This window comes from Protomyctophum parallelum, assembly GCF_964188405.1.
Source record: "Protomyctophum parallelum genome assembly, chromosome: 20".
Taxonomy (NCBI): Eukaryota; Metazoa; Chordata; class Actinopteri; order Myctophiformes; family Myctophidae; genus Protomyctophum; species Protomyctophum parallelum.
In genome coordinates, this window is record NC_139718.1 from 16,281,901 (window position 1) to 16,297,298 (window position 15,398).

The 15,398-nt window shown below is 43.9% G+C and overlaps 1 protein-coding gene across 3 annotated transcripts in view; it reads left to right on the top strand.

The window, feature by feature from the left end:
- hectd1 (HECT domain containing 1) overlaps positions 1 to 15,398 on the top strand; it is a 36,782-nt gene that overhangs the window by 19,648 nt on the left and 1,736 nt on the right. For all 3 annotated transcript variants that reach the window (XM_083792227.1, XM_083792229.1, XM_083792228.1), the window contains exons 19-42: positions 107 to 212; positions 581 to 715; positions 849 to 988; positions 1,242 to 1,454; positions 1,690 to 1,800; positions 1,934 to 2,100; positions 2,348 to 2,524; positions 2,638 to 3,471; positions 4,973 to 5,194; positions 5,289 to 5,422; positions 7,332 to 7,488; positions 7,724 to 7,794; positions 8,121 to 8,272; positions 8,505 to 8,559; positions 9,692 to 9,923; positions 10,149 to 10,231; positions 10,419 to 10,546; positions 10,837 to 11,038; positions 11,505 to 11,642; positions 11,773 to 12,236; positions 12,653 to 12,811; positions 14,257 to 14,335; positions 14,567 to 14,660; positions 15,081 to 15,231. In XM_083792227.1, coding sequence (XP_083648353.1) covers positions 107 to 212; positions 581 to 715; positions 849 to 988; positions 1,242 to 1,454; positions 1,690 to 1,800; positions 1,934 to 2,100; positions 2,348 to 2,524; positions 2,638 to 3,471; positions 4,973 to 5,194; positions 5,289 to 5,422; positions 7,332 to 7,488; positions 7,724 to 7,794; positions 8,121 to 8,272; positions 8,505 to 8,559; positions 9,692 to 9,923; positions 10,149 to 10,231; positions 10,419 to 10,546; positions 10,837 to 11,038; positions 11,505 to 11,642; positions 11,773 to 12,236; positions 12,653 to 12,811; positions 14,257 to 14,335; positions 14,567 to 14,660; positions 15,081 to 15,231 — 4,404 coding nt within the window. The remainder of the gene's footprint in view (positions 1 to 106; positions 213 to 580; positions 716 to 848; positions 989 to 1,241; positions 1,455 to 1,689; positions 1,801 to 1,933; positions 2,101 to 2,347; positions 2,525 to 2,637; positions 3,472 to 4,972; positions 5,195 to 5,288; positions 5,423 to 7,331; positions 7,489 to 7,723; positions 7,795 to 8,120; positions 8,273 to 8,504; positions 8,560 to 9,691; positions 9,924 to 10,148; positions 10,232 to 10,418; positions 10,547 to 10,836; positions 11,039 to 11,504; positions 11,643 to 11,772; positions 12,237 to 12,652; positions 12,812 to 14,256; positions 14,336 to 14,566; positions 14,661 to 15,080; positions 15,232 to 15,398) is intronic.

Genomic DNA, 15,398 nt, shown 5'->3' on the forward strand with positions numbered 1-15,398 from the left:
TGTCAAAGGAAATAGAAAAAGCGTTGCAACTGAGTCTAGATAGCGTTCACACTGTGTGTGTGTGTGTGTGTGTGTGTGTGTGTGTGTGTGTGTGTGTGTGTTGTAGCCGTCCAGCTGTTGCCTTGGTGAGGAAGTTGATTGCAGTTCTGGAGTCAATAGAACGTCTTCCGTTACACCTGTATGACACACCTGGAGCTACATACAACCTACAGGTATGTCTGTTTTTCTGTTCTTACAATCTACACTACAGGTATATGTTTTTCTTTTTTTATCCCACGATTTTTCAACCCATGAAGCAGCAACTACTTTATGTATGTATTTTTTATGTATGTTAAGTGTGCAAATGTATACCAGAGCAGTTCAGCTGTGTGGCTGCCTGTCAGCGCCCTCTGGTGGACCCTGTGGGCAGAGGCATACAATACTTTTGCATTGGCTCTTTGCATAGCTCAGGAATGTTTATTCATACACTGATGAACACTGATTGTTAATGTGCTTTTGTCCCAGTAAAAATGTACTTGTAAAGGTAAAATAAATAAATCAATCAATGTTGACTCTGTGTGTGTGTGTGTGTGTGTGTTAGATTTTGACTCGGAGGTTGAGGTTCCGTTTGGAAAGAGCTCCAGGAGAGACTGCTCTGATTGACAGAACAGGAAGAATGCTGAAGATGGAACCTTTGGCCACGGTGCAGTCGCTGGAACAGTACTTATTAAAGATGGTAATAATACAGAACTATATAAACTGGAACAATACGCATTGTACAAATATCGTACACAGTATCAACTTGATACTTGTCCTCCTCCTCTCTTATACACATTATACATGACACATCTCCTTTTCTTCTCACCCAGGTCGCTAAACAGTGGTATGATTTTGAGCGTTCATCCTTCATGTTTGTTCGGCGGCTGAGGGAAGGCCAGAGTTTCTCCTTCAGACATCAACATGACTTTGACGAAAACGGAATCATCTACTGGGTTGGAACCAATGCCAAGTAAGTACTAAGTACTGTACTCCACATTACTGCAAAAGCAACATGTAATGTTTTCATGTGAGGACTGCGGATGAAAATTTGCATTTTTGCTAAATCCGGTGTATTTACATTGCATTTATGACCATTAGTATGCATTGTCCCCATTGTCTACAAGCTCACAATGCGTCTTGTAGATCAGCTATTTTCGCCAAATGGTCGCCCGTTCTGAAAAGTGTTACTCATCTGTGTGTCCTGTTTGATGATTTTCTTGTAGGACTGCCTATGAGTGGGTGAACCCTGCTGCCTATGGGCTGGTGGTGGTGACATCATCAGAGGGTCGTAACCTGCCTTACGGCCGACTCGAGGACATCCTGAGCAGAGACAGCTCCGCCCTCAACTGTCACACCAATGATGACAAAAACGCCTGGTTCGCTGTGGACCTGGGACTCTGGGTCATCCCAACGGCCTACACGCTACGACATGCAAGGTAATGCTTACATACAGTATATCTGGGTCTAGAGTGGTTGTGTTCATGTTATTGCCAGTTACAGAAAGTGGGCTCTAGACCAGGTCAGACGTGCGGTTAATAGATTTTCACCTGGGAACCTTGATTGATTAATCACAAACATCTGCGACTGGCCCACAGTGTGGGGTAGATCACATTCATTCATGTTTATGCATTTGTTGGGTACAGTTTTAACTATATGTGTCTGTCTGTCCAGGGGTTATGGTCGCTCTGCGTTGAGGAACTGGGTGTTTCAGGTTTCTAAAGACGGTCAGAGCTGGATGACCCTCTTCACGCACACAGACGACTGCAGTCTGAATGAACCAGGGTACATAAACACATACACGCAGATCAATGACTGAAATGTCTGAAATCACCAGGGTGTGTACACACACTTTATAGACATATGTTTCATTAACGTGTGTGTATATGTTTGTTTATATATATGTATGTGTATGTAGGTCTACCGCTACGTGGCCATTGGAGGTGAGTCGTGAGGAGAGGCAGGGTTGGAGGCACATCAGACTGAGACAGATGGGAAAGAACGCCAGTGGACAGACTCACTACCTTTCTCTGTCTGGACTGGAAATCTACGGCAATGTCACTGGAGTCTGTGAAGACCAGCTAGGTAAACAAACATACTGGCATTCATTTCAAACTGTTGTCATGAGTACCTCTGCAAATAATGAGAATGTAACGTGGAACAAAGTCGATTTTCCACCTTGAATAAAGGCTCTTTTAATTATTTCTCCATGCAATGATAGTATGTTGAATCACTACTAAAAAGACCACAGAACGATATTTAGACTTCATCATCACTAGGTAGTTATCAAACCCACGGTTCTAACAATCAGCAATGTCCCCTCCATCCCCAGGTAAAGCTGTGAAAGAGGCTGAGGCTAACCTGCGGCGGCAGCGGCGCTTGTTTCGGTCTCAGGTTCTGAGGTTCATGGTCCCTGGAGCCAGGGTCATCCGAGGAATCGACTGGAAGTGGAGAGACCAGGATGGAACCCCACCAGGAGAGGGAACAGTCACTGGAGAGGCTCACAATGGTACGGACATTAACCAAGTCTTAACTCTACGTGTCTCTCCTCTCTCTCTGTCCTTCCTGTTTCTATTCACTCATCTATTTGAAATAAAACGATATTTTATTTCCTGTCCGTAGGTTGGTTAGATGTGACGTGGGACTCTGGAGGATCAAACTCGTACAGGATGGGAGCAGAAGGCAAGTTTGACCTCAAACTGGCTCCAGGTTACGACCCTGAAGCCAAACCTGTCTCCGCCACCTTGGGCCCCTCCCTGTCTGCCTTGGGCCCCTCCTCCTCGGTCCTGGGTTCCGCCTCTCAGCTGCAGCAGGGCTGGAGCTCTCTGGTGAAGAACAACTGTCCAGATAAAGGCAGGAAGGGCAGCAGTAGCTCCGTGTGCAGCTTGGCCTCCTCTTCAGATCTCAGCCTTTCATCTGCAGGAGGAGGTCTGAGACAAGGTCTCCTATTGGACCAGGGCTCTGTAGTGGGCGGAGTGGGCGTGCTCGGCCCTGACGGACAGCAGCGGGAGCCCATCGTAGTGCTGTCGTCGGTGGAGGGCGGGTCTGCCTCTATTGCCATGACGGCAGACGGCACCGTCGTCATACCTGGCAACAACGACGACAAGGACTCTTCAGACCCGACCATGGCCATCTCCGTGGGGCCGGTGAGCGTGAGCTCCCCCGACGTCAGCTCCGTCTCGGAGTCCTCCGGTAAAGACGCGCCTAACCAGCGTCCTCTCTGCTCCGCCGGAGCCGTCCGACTGTCCGTGAGCTCGCTGCTGGCCGCTGGAGCCCCCATGTCTTCCAGCGCCTCCGTCCCCAACCTGTCCTCCAGAGACACCAGCCTCATGGACACCTTCGTACGCAGAGCACCGAACATGTCCCGAACCAACGCCACCAACAACATGAACCTCAGCAGGAGTAGCAGTGACAACAACACCAACACGCTGGGCCGCAATGTCATGAGTACTGCTAGTAAGTTCTGATTTAACCCGTTAAGACCCGAGGCCAATTTCTACCAATGCCTTCTAAATCAGTGGTTCTCAATTGTAATTGTAATTGGTTTTTCAAACACTTTAAACGTTTTTCTAAAATGTTCAGAAATTGCAGATGCACATTGCTGCGTTGCAAGAAGTGGCACGCTGTGAGCTTGTAGATCTGCTATTTTTGCTAAATCTACAATGACAGATGCTTTCCCGGTTTTAATGGGATAAACTGTTAGTAAGTTATCATTACACTCTAGTACTGTTATAGTATGTTCTGTTACAATGTGTTACGGCATATAACGGTTTTACACTATTACTATTGGGGATGAAGCAATACAAAATGTAGTATCTGCTGATACAGAGCCTTGATCCCATCATTATGTTTTACTACTACATGGGTAGTGCCAGCTCAGCGTTGGGTTAGAGTGTCTGCCCTGAGACTGGGAGGTCGGTGTTTGATCCCAGGCAGAGTCATGCCAAAGATTATAAAGTGGAACCCAGTTCCTCCCTGCTTAGTACTCGAGTCGGCATCAGTGGTTGGATTGGGTGTAGGTCCCTGCGACATACTAGTGTCATGTCCAAGGGGTACATCATGGCTGCCTTGGCAGAAGCCTATCCCCCTTTTCTGTGGCGTGAGGGTGGTGTACTTGTACTCCACTGACCTATTAGTAGTAGGCCTCACAATTATTACATAATAATTAAATTACCGTGAATTATTTTAATCACAATAATTAACATCCTGAATGCTCCTGATATTTTCAAAATAATGAAGCTATATATGCCAAGCAGATGAGGCAGATTTTACTCTGAAAAGCCCCGCCTTGCATTAACCCCAAACTACCTCGCGCTGTCTCATCTAAAATCTCTCTAGAAGCGTTTATATTCCAAGATTCTAGGTTAAGTCTGAAATGAAGATCAAAACCATGGAGGGCGCCGTAGAGTAAAGAGACAGTTTAGTCGGGCCGTAAACAAGGAAGTGAACGGCAGTGCACATGTGCGAAACATGTCTAGGATCGCTGAAGAAGCCATGGCCAATTCTTTTTGGATTTCAGCAATCCCGATTGATATTAAAAGAAGCTAAAGACGCCTATACGCGGTTTGATTAGAAAAGACGTGTATAGCACAAAAGATGTATAAACATCGATCTTTTCCATGTTACAATAATAAACGTCAATCTTTTCCATGTTGAAAAGTGTTCCAAACATTTTCCAAGTGTGACACATTATGAGCTTGTAGAACAGCTATTGAGTTTTCATGTTTTGTTTTTGAAGTATAAAGTTACTAAATTATTTAAGTCATTTGTCATATCTGCCCTGTGCAACGTTTGTTTACGAAGCCTAAAAACCAAACGGAAATGTATTTTCTATTCATAATGTTCCAATGCTCAATGACAAATGGAATTAAACAGTCAATCGCAATTATTTGCACGGTAGTAGTACATTAGTACTGTAACTCACTGTATTTGACACTGTAACTTTATCTGTAAACAGCGTCACCTCTGATGGGAGCTCAGAGTTTTCCAAACCTGACGACCACTGGAACAACCTCCACCGTTACCATGTCAACGTCCATAGTAACCAGCAGCAACAACGTCGCCACAGCAACCACAGGGTTGTCAGTGGGCCAGTTGCTAAGTAACACCCTGACAACTAGCCTGACGTCAACTTCCAGCGAGAGCGACACTGGACAGGAGGCCGAGTTCAGTTTGTATGGTCAGTAAACACACACATACACAGACAACACGAATATGCGCACACGAGCACACTGTCTCCCCCTCTGACTGGCTGTCTTGTGAACTTCCTGCAGACTTCTTGGACAGCTGTCGTGCTAACACCCTATTGGCTGAGCTGGACGATGAAGAAGACCTTCCAGAGCCAGATGATGAAGATGACGAGAACGAAGATGACAACCAAGAGGAGCAGGAATATGAGGAAGTACTGGTAAGAACAATACCGTAGCATTGTGAACTTTATTTGTACTCTTATCAGACCATGTCACACTGAAGTTCCGCAGGCATCCGAGTGCCCATGGGACACAGTGGAAAAGAAGTCGCATGTAAAAATCAAACCTCAGTGTGGAGGAAGAAGTGTGACCTCTCCATCTTTAAATGTACTGTATCTTCCTTGGTTTCTTTCACATGTAAGCGATTCCCAAACCAGTTATCCTCCAAACCCCATACAACGGCAAGGCACTAATTTACACAAAAAAAACATTGTTTAAATGTGGAGATAAAAGGCTTCTGCCCGACAGTGACGATGTTGCTGCTTAATGTACCAGTCTACTCATTTTGTGTCTTACTTACCGTCTATACAAATTGTTAAATATTATCTGGTTGTGTTTGTTGGATCTGAGCTGACCAGCCAAGGTTCTCTGATTAAGAGGTTTCTGTGACACCAAAATACTTTGAACTTATTATATATCTGTTTATTCTCCATTAATCCATGAGCAATGGTTTCTACAAATAAAGCACAGAATTTGAACATTAACATCTGACATTCAGACAATGATGGGCTATACAAGCTACATTGAAAAGCAAGTCAAAGAAGTAAATACTGTAACAGAATAAACGGGTACAAATAGCACTGAGACACTAGAACATATGAAAGATTTGTATTCATGGCAAAGTACTCCACACATTATGGCAAAGTAATCAACATATTCAAGCAAAGCACAGTACAATCAAGTATTGCGTAGTTCAAGTACGCATGGCTGCCTGGGTTGGAGTTGTAGAGTAAGTAGACTCGGTGAGCTGCAAGTGGCCTGAGTGGAGGCTGGAAACTGAGGCCTCTTTTAGACGGCGACCATCTCCATATAACACGTCAAAGTCCTGTTGCGTTCTCATTTTTTCTTACCCTTTACGCGAGAACGCACACGTTATGATATAATGTGCTATTATGCTATACTGTCGCTAGGTGGCGATAACGGGCTGCCAAATAGACAGGTCACCCACGTACAAGAAGAAGACGCAAGCAGCGCAACACTGCTCTGGGCGCGCGGCGCCACGGGATGATATATATTTATTAAATAAACGCTGCTGCCGCGGCTGCCGTCTATCACAAGGCTTTTTATTTACATCATGGTTTTACATTCAACATCGCTGATGAGCATCACTTTGTAGGCGAGGAGGGAGGCTTGTTCAGGAACTCCATTATATCATAATGATATTGCTCTGCATCAATGTAATAAACATATGCGCTGTGAGCCAACGTGAGCCATGATGTCATAAGTTTTGCGGATTCACCGTTTTGCCTGTTTATATGGAGACCATAGGAAACGGTGTTCTCAAAGATTTCCACTCTGGGAGGCGGTTTCACTTCGTTGCGTTTTCACCTCCTGAGAACACGGTTCTCGTCTAAATGACAGCAGCAAACGATACTTTATTTTGACGTTTTATATGAACATCATCCTCGTGTAAATGGCACCTGAGTGAGGGCTGTGGGGAGAGTTGCTGGTTATATAGGGCACACACAGACGATGATGGCTAATAGGTTAAGTGGTGTGATGGCAAACATATCTCAATATGGGTGCAGATAATGGGAAATGTCCACCAGAGGCTGCCATTTTGACAGCATGGAGAAAATTCACAACACAAATGTTTTTATGATCAGACATAGTGATGGAGGAGAGGAAGGAAGATTGTAGGTTTTGTTATTTTTTGTTAAAAAAAAAAGAAAAAGATGGCTGTTGTTCCATGATGTCCAGCTGTAAGAAATGTCTTGGTGATATGAATTATTTTATTTACCGGTACTTCAGCTTTAGTTATTATTGTTTTGTTGTAGGTTAATCATTATTTTCTATATAATGCAGTACTTGTGTATTGATGTGTTATTGTTTGTGTTCATTGTTTAGGAGGAGGAGGAGTACGAGTCTAAAGGAGGAAGGAGGAGAACATGGGATGATGATTTTGTTTTAAAGAGACAGTTTTCTGCTCTGGTTCCTGCTTTCGACCCGAGACCCGGTAGAACCAACGTCCAGCAAACCACAGACCTGGAAATTCCTGCACCAGGTACTAATATGAATAGAGCAATGCACATTATACGTACAGAGGGTTTTTTGTTGTTTGCTGTTGCTCAGGCAGGGAGTGCTTTCTATCTTTCAGTAGGAGGCCTTTGTGCCAGATGGTATAATAGGCAGCTGTGAGGTTGAGCAGCACTGCCCCAGTGTTTACATGTTTCTACACTCATTACTACACACATACACCTGAATAAACTACAAAAACTAACCCATGCTTCTCATCACAGGTTCTCCTCGCTCTGAGGTACAGGAGGAGGTGGAGTGTGCTCCGTCCCCTCACCTGGCTCTTATCCTCAAGGTAATCAATAGAATATCAACATCTGGTTTGATTCAAGGCCTGTCAGACCATTTGCATTTGATTCCCTTCTCCCTCTGTCTGCACTTTCACTATCAAAGAAAGGCTACTCCACCGACACACACTGAAACCTATATAGTTTGCATGCAAAATGAGCTACACTGAGTGCTCAAGTATGCTTTATTAAATTAAGTAGTTGAACAAGAAATTAGGCCACTATTACTGTACTCTATCTGACATTCCTGTGTCTAGTAATACTGTGTAGTGTACTGTGTATAATGTACTGCTGTCTGAACACTGTGTACTCACTCTGGATATTGTGTGTGTAGGTTTCAGGTCTGGGTACTGTCAGAGAGGTTGAACTCCCGCTGTCCAACTACAAGTCGACCATCTTCTATTACGTTCAAAGACTCCTGCAGCTCTCCTGCAATGGAGCTGTAAAAACTGAAAAACTACGACGTATCTGGGAGCCCACATACACGTAATAATACTATATCTACTATATTATCGATGCAAGTATTTGTAAAGTAATGTTTTGTATGTTCAGTCTGTTAATGTTCAATGAAAGTTGTTGTTAATAATATTCAGTATATTCAGTATATGTCAGACCAATTGAATTTAACTACTAAGGTTGTTGGTAGTTTTAGGAGCAGAATCTATCTGCTCCCTGGTAAAATGTACCTTGTTAATGTGTTGTGACCTTTGGCCACTAGGATCATGTACCGAGAGCTCAAGGACTCCGACAAAGAGAAGGAGAGTGGAAAGACGGTACGTAATTATCTCTTATGCCGAGTTAACGGAAATGCTTGACTGCAAGAATGAGTTCTTCATTTTACAAAATGGAGCAGGAATTGGGCTGATGAACCTCAACCTGAAGAAAAGAATTGGGTCAATTAGAATGAAAGTAAATAAAACAAAATGCCAGTGCTCAGCTGACATTTTTAACTTTAATAAAATACCTTGATTTTATATCCGCCCTTTACACTTAAAAAAAAAAACCTTTTTTGAGTGCTCTGATCGCTGCTCTTTCTTCGGCAGAGCTCGGCTATTGATCATAAACATATAAACGTAGACGCCCTTTCCGGCTCAGGAGCGTGTCTGCTCAAGGGACAAAACTTTCCAGAGATTTCTTGCGAAGCACCGCGGAAGCATGAGCGTGCGTCACAAGAGCGCATCTTCGGGTCTGATAAGTCCCGGAAAAGATGCGCTGTGATTGGCCAGTAATAACTTGAGTGGCAGCGTGACGTAACGTGCCTTCCACACTTCCGGCGTACTTCCTCCCCAGTGTAAATTCTTCCGCCCCTCCTTCAACACACATCGCTCCAACAAACTGCAGCGGCCAATGAGGCATCTATTTTTTTGTCTATGCTATTGATCATTCCGTAGAATGATGTCACTCTTTTCGTAGGGAAACACAGAGACAGGACATAAGGCAACAGACATTTCTAACCAAGAGAAGAAATGAAAATCGCAGTGTCATACAAGCATGATTTATTTAAAAAATGTCATGTTAAAATACAATATATTACGCTAAACATAAGCGAAGGTGCACAGATGAAATGATTGTGATGAAAAATTATGAACCAGATAAAATGATGCATAGGAAGTATTAAGGGCCTTGCAAACGGGGAGCGAGGAACGCACACGTTGCCTGGATCAGCGGTCTGCTCAAGAGGGGCGTGACAACGCAAGCGTAACAAAAAGCTAAATCGAATCCAGGTCTGGTGAGTCGCGGACTTGTGCACGAAACGAGCACGCGCGCAACAAATTCACGGGACCGCGTTCGCGTAAATACGCTTGCAAAAACGCAGGTCTCATTAAAAATGAACTATAGGCTCGTTTTATCGCTCCCCGTTTGCGAGGCCCTTTAAAAACAAAATCTTTGAACTTTGACCTCCAGGACTTTTGTGAACATGGTGTGGGAGGTGGCGGACGGTCGGGCGGATTGAGCCCTGGCTCGGTTTCAGTCACTCACAGCAGTGAGATCCTGGTGGGCGTAGCCAGGGAGGCGGCTCAAGCCAAAGCAGGAAGTGGACAGAGCGCGTGCGGACTGGAGGACGTCCTTCAGTTGCTACGGATACTTTTCATCATTGGAACCGACGCCGCCCCGAGCACACGCACACTGCAGGAAGGTATGACATTCAACTGTTTTAAATGTACCGGTATTGTCGTGTCAGGTAGCCCACTGTGGCTAACTTTGTTCTTTATTGTGAACCTAGATAGAAAAAACGACAGACAAATGTGTGCCTATAATTTCACGCCCAAAGTACGAATGCCAGATTGAAAGTGGTTAAATTGTATCCAAGAGAAAGAGACGGACTGAGAGAGATTTTAAATGCTGTTCACTGTGTTTCTAGATGGAGATGAGCATGAGTTCAATGCATCTCCAGAGGAATTTACCAGCAAGAAGGTGACAACCAAAATCCTGCAACAGATAGAGGTTAGTACTAAACGATATTATATGTACACAGTATTTAAACCTCAGGCTCTGCCCAGTGGAGCTTTCCATAGATGTCAACAACAATATTATGAATAATGTGTTCATAGGAATCCCCGGCTATGATCAGTGGAGCTCTATATAGTTGATGACGACGATGATGATAATAATCATAATCATTTGTTTATAGGAACCTCTGGCTCTGGCCAGTGGAGCGTTACCTGACTGGTGTGAACAGCTGACTGCTAAATGTCCTTTCCTGATCCCATTTGAGACCAGGCAACTGTATTTCACGTGCACAGCATTTGGAGCATCCAGGTACTACACACACACACACACCTTTTGTATTTAGCAGTTTTAACAGTGACATAATTTACCACCCTCATTTCTCTCCGAAAATATGATGGAATATGTATGTAATTTCATGAAGAAATAAAAGAAAAATCCAAGAAATTCCATAAACGAGAAAACACATTAGTATTAGAAGTAGTGAAAATAGCCGATCGCAATGAGACTCGCTAGGAGCTTGTAGATGTGCTATTTTCACTAGATTTCGGGCTAAAAGGTTTGGGAACCGCTGGGTTAAATGATGTCTATGTATCTTCCAGGGCGATAGTCTGGCTTCAGAACCGTCGCGAGGCAACCATGGAAAGGTCGCGGCCCTCTAGTGCCGTGAGGAGAGACGACCCGGCAGAGTTCAGAGTGGGCCGGTTAAAACATGAACGGGTCAAAGTCCCTCGAGGAGACGACATGATGGACTGGGCTGAACGGGTCATGTCTGTCCACGCAGACAGGAAGTCTGTCCTAGAGGTAAGTCGGCTCCACCCGTCTTGTCTGTGTATGTGTATATACAATAGAACACTTTCCCAAAAAGTGGGTCGAGACCCATTTGTAGGCCACGGAACAATTTTTATAGGTCATGACTCGAGTAAAAATCTCTTATTTTCTTAGAACAAAAAAAAAGGTATTTAAAAAGATGTTCCACTTCCCAAATACATTAAAAAAGAAATATGCATTTTAAAACAAACAAATCTACACATCTAATCAATTCCATAAATAAATAATAATAATAATTATGAAGTAGTCAAATTATCTGCTATTTTCACTAGTGGGTCACAGGCCAAAACGTTAAGGAACCACTGCACTATAACAGTGATTCACAAACATTTAAATTCAAGTTCTCAGTCGCCACGACTGATTTCAGTCATTTGGATTCTATGGAAGAATGTTTCACAGCAAAAATTGCTGATGTGTGTGTTTGTGTTTGTGTGTGTAGGTGGAGTTCCAAGGTGAAGAAGGAACGGGTCTGGGTCCCACTCTGGAGTTTTATGCTTTGGTTGCTGCTGAGTTCCAGAGAACCTCTCTGGGGATGTGGTTGTCTGATGATGACTTCCCTGATGATGAATCACGACAGGTAACGCATGACACGCGTGCACGCACACGTCGGATCAAAGAAAAAATCTAATACACTTTGTTGATTTTTGGGGGGCCAAATACTGATTTGTTCACATCCCTAGTTAATATAATGATGTTTCATATTTTAGGTTGATCTGGGAGGGGGTTTAAAACCTCCAGGCTTCTACGTCCAGAGGTCCTGTGGATTGTTTCCAGCACCGTTCCCTCAGGACAGCGACGACTTGGACAGAATTACCAAACTCTTCCTCTTCCTGGGAGTGTTCCTGGCCAAGTGCATCCAGGACAACAGGCTGGTGGACCTGCCCATCTCTCAGCCTTTCTTCAAGCTGCTCTGTCAGGGAGACATCCGCTCCAACATGAGCAAGCTGCTCTACCATTCACAAGACTCCGACAGACACCAACCCTTCCTCTTCCTATCGGAGAACCAATTGGAGGCCTCAACGGAGGAGAGCCAGGATACGTACTCTGTAGGGAGTCTGGAGGAGGAGGACTCAAAGTCCGAGTTCATTCTGGATCCTCCCAAACCCAAACCTCCATCCTGGTACCATGGCCTGCTCACCTGGGACGACTTCCTGTTGGTTAACCCACACAGGTAAAGAAAAAAGGGGAGCCCCGTGCCCTTGATTGCCTTGTAGGTGATCACTGGTGTTTTTGAAATGTCTCTATCACAAATCCATAGTCTACTTATTCATCATCGAAACAGAAAATGGCGTTCTATAGATTAACATTACTGTCAATGACGAACTGCCCTTTTAGGTTTTCCCAACAGTGTGGGGAGAGAGTTGGCTCAGGCCACAAACTGCAAGTGCTGCTGGCGTGTCTGTTGGCAGCTACTCTGTGAACCATTGAAAGTAGCCGTTTTCTACTTTGGTTCTTCGATCTGATAAACTTGAGTGTCTCTTCAGCCGTGAATTCTACTAACCGTGTCGGTTCTTCTATATCCCTTGAAGAAAAGGAATATCTGTATTTCTCCTCACTTAATGTCCCCCCTCTTCTCTTTTTTTGTAGAGCTAGTTTTCTGAAGGAGTTGAAGGAGTTGGCACTGAGGAGGAAGGAGGTGCTTTGTAGTAAAACTCTGTCTGAAGATGAGAAGAATGTCAGACTACAAGACATCCTGCTGAGGAACCCACTGGGAAACGGACCTCCACTCAACATAGAGGATCTGGGGTATGAAACACACACACATGCAGTTCCCAAACTGTCCCAGATCATTAGCATAATGTGCATCAATGTGTTCTCACTCAACAGTAAACAAACCAATATACAGTGCAAGTTTTTAATACCACTAAATTCAAATATTATTTTGGGAGGTCACGGCCTGTTTGCACAGCTGACAGTGAGGAGTTTCACAATGTCAACGGTTCCCAAACTCCATGTGTCCTCCATCCGTCGCATTCTAACCAAAGATTACGGTCCCGTCGCTAGACGCGAATTAATCATACCTCCCGTTGTTGTCGCCTCGGGTGTTTTGGCTACATCTAGCTACTTCAGCTACATCCAAGATGGCACCTGGTGCACCTTGAAATGTGCTCCGTTGCTGCAAATCGCTGGGCGCTCTGATTTAATGGTCCTAAATGCCCCCGGGCGTTTGGGGTAAGGTTGTGTGGTATTTCGGTTTCACGGTTTGATACGGTTTAATTATATCATTAAGGTTTCGTCAGTCAAAACCGGCCAAACCGTTTCACCTGACATGAACGGTGGGTGACCGTGATTATTGTTTACGGAAGCAGTAGAGAATGGCAGCATCGCTAGTTTCCATGATCCATCCGTCTGTCTGACAAAATTCTTGTGCCAGTTGCCGTGCTCTCCCCCGCCCGCCTCCGTGCTCTCCCCCGCCCGCCTCCGTGCTCTCCCCCGCCCGCCTCCCCCTTCTTTGGTCGAGCGGAGTGAGAAGAAAATTATGGCAACGCTGAAGCCAAGTGGCACACAAGCGCTAAGTGTGTGTGTGTGTGATGAAACAGAGCTATGCTGTGGACAGTCACAGAACAGATTTGTTGCAGCTCAGCATTGCCAAAATATTCCTATCAGCAACTGGCCCACTCTCTGTCAGGCATAAACTAAACTCAGTGGATCATGCTGAAATAATCTGATGTGAGTTGTACAGTTGCGCCTCCACTTCCTAGAATTAATTATAACTCGCCGTACTGCTGAGCGCGTGCAGAAAATAGCTGATCTACAAGCTTACAGCGCGTCGTAGTGCATTGTTTATGGATGCGTTCATGTAATGCGTTACTAATGTAATGGGTAAAATAATCACTGAGATCTACTCGGAGCAGGCAGCCAGGCAACACTGTTTGCCTGTGCCTGGGGGCTCAATACACTACGGTAGGCAGAGAGGGACAAGACAGGCGAACATGACTGACGATACAGTACAATAGCGAAAGGGGCCATCTTGTGGCGATGGACTGTAATAGCAGTCTTTGATTAACAAAATTAAATGATGCGAAAATTTGACGGTAAAACTGGAAACTGCAGTGTTTTGGTCATAGTAAACCTGGGTTTTAAATTTAGCAAAACCGCCCAACCTGTTAACGAAGCATTGTAGTATATGTAATTGTTCAATTGGCAAAAACAACAAATGTGTTTGTTTTAACGTCTGTATCTCTCTGTAGGTTGAATTTCCAGTTCTGTCCATCTTCTAAAGTTCATGGCTTCACAGCTGTCGACCTCAAACCCAATGGAGACAATGAGGTAGGAATCTAGTTTGCTACTTAACCAGTCCTCTGCCAGTTAGGCCACCAGTTAACTAGTCCTTGACCTGTTAAACTGCCAGTAAACAAGCCCTATACCATTAGACTCATTAGATCAGTTAACTTTCAGTTAACTTGAATTACCAGCACAAAGATATGATATACCTTTTTATCGATTTATTGTTAAGCCTTCATAAATGTCAATACATTTTGTGTGTGTGTGTGTGTGTAGCTTGTTACCATGGAGAATGCAGAGACATATGTAGAGCTGATGTTCGACTTCTGTATGAACTCTGGAATCCAGAAACAGATGGAAGCTTTCAGACGTAAGTAATAATTCCAAACATTTCCCACATTCATGTATTTTGGAGAGCCAGGATTGGTATTCATTAAAAAAAAACACACATTATTTTGCCTCACTCTTCCTTATTATTGAGAAACTATTTGATGTAGGGGAGATTAAAATAATTCTTAATCCATTGAGAAACTATTTTGATGTAGGGGTGATTCAAATAATTCTTAATCCATTGTGTCTGTAAATGTTCCTCTTGTGGAATTGTGATCAGTTTGTCTAAAAAAAGAAGAAATCTAATTCAGACATTAACAGTGTGAACTTGTATTCAAGTTCAAGAACAAGTGTGTGCTTGTATTCGAGCACAAGACTGTTACAGGATAGTATTCCATATCAATGTGTGTTGACTGACATAGTTATAGGCATACAGTAAGATATGTATTTTATATTTCAGAGGGCTTCAATCACGTCTTTCCAATGGAGAAGTTGAGCTCTTTCAGCCATAAAGAAGTCCAGATGATTCTCTGTGGCAACCAGATGCCTTCCTGGACTACTGATGACATCATTAACTACACAGAACCTAAACTCGGATACACCAGAGACAGGTAAACTGACTTATCATTTATTGACATTTGTTAGAATTATTCTATTTTGACCTTTTCAAACCTCAGACAGGGAGTAGTTCCTCGTGTCTGTAGGCCATTTAGTTTGATTGAGTGAATACTGTCAAAGGTTATGCCAAAAGGATAACACAAAAGGCCCCAGGAGGCTT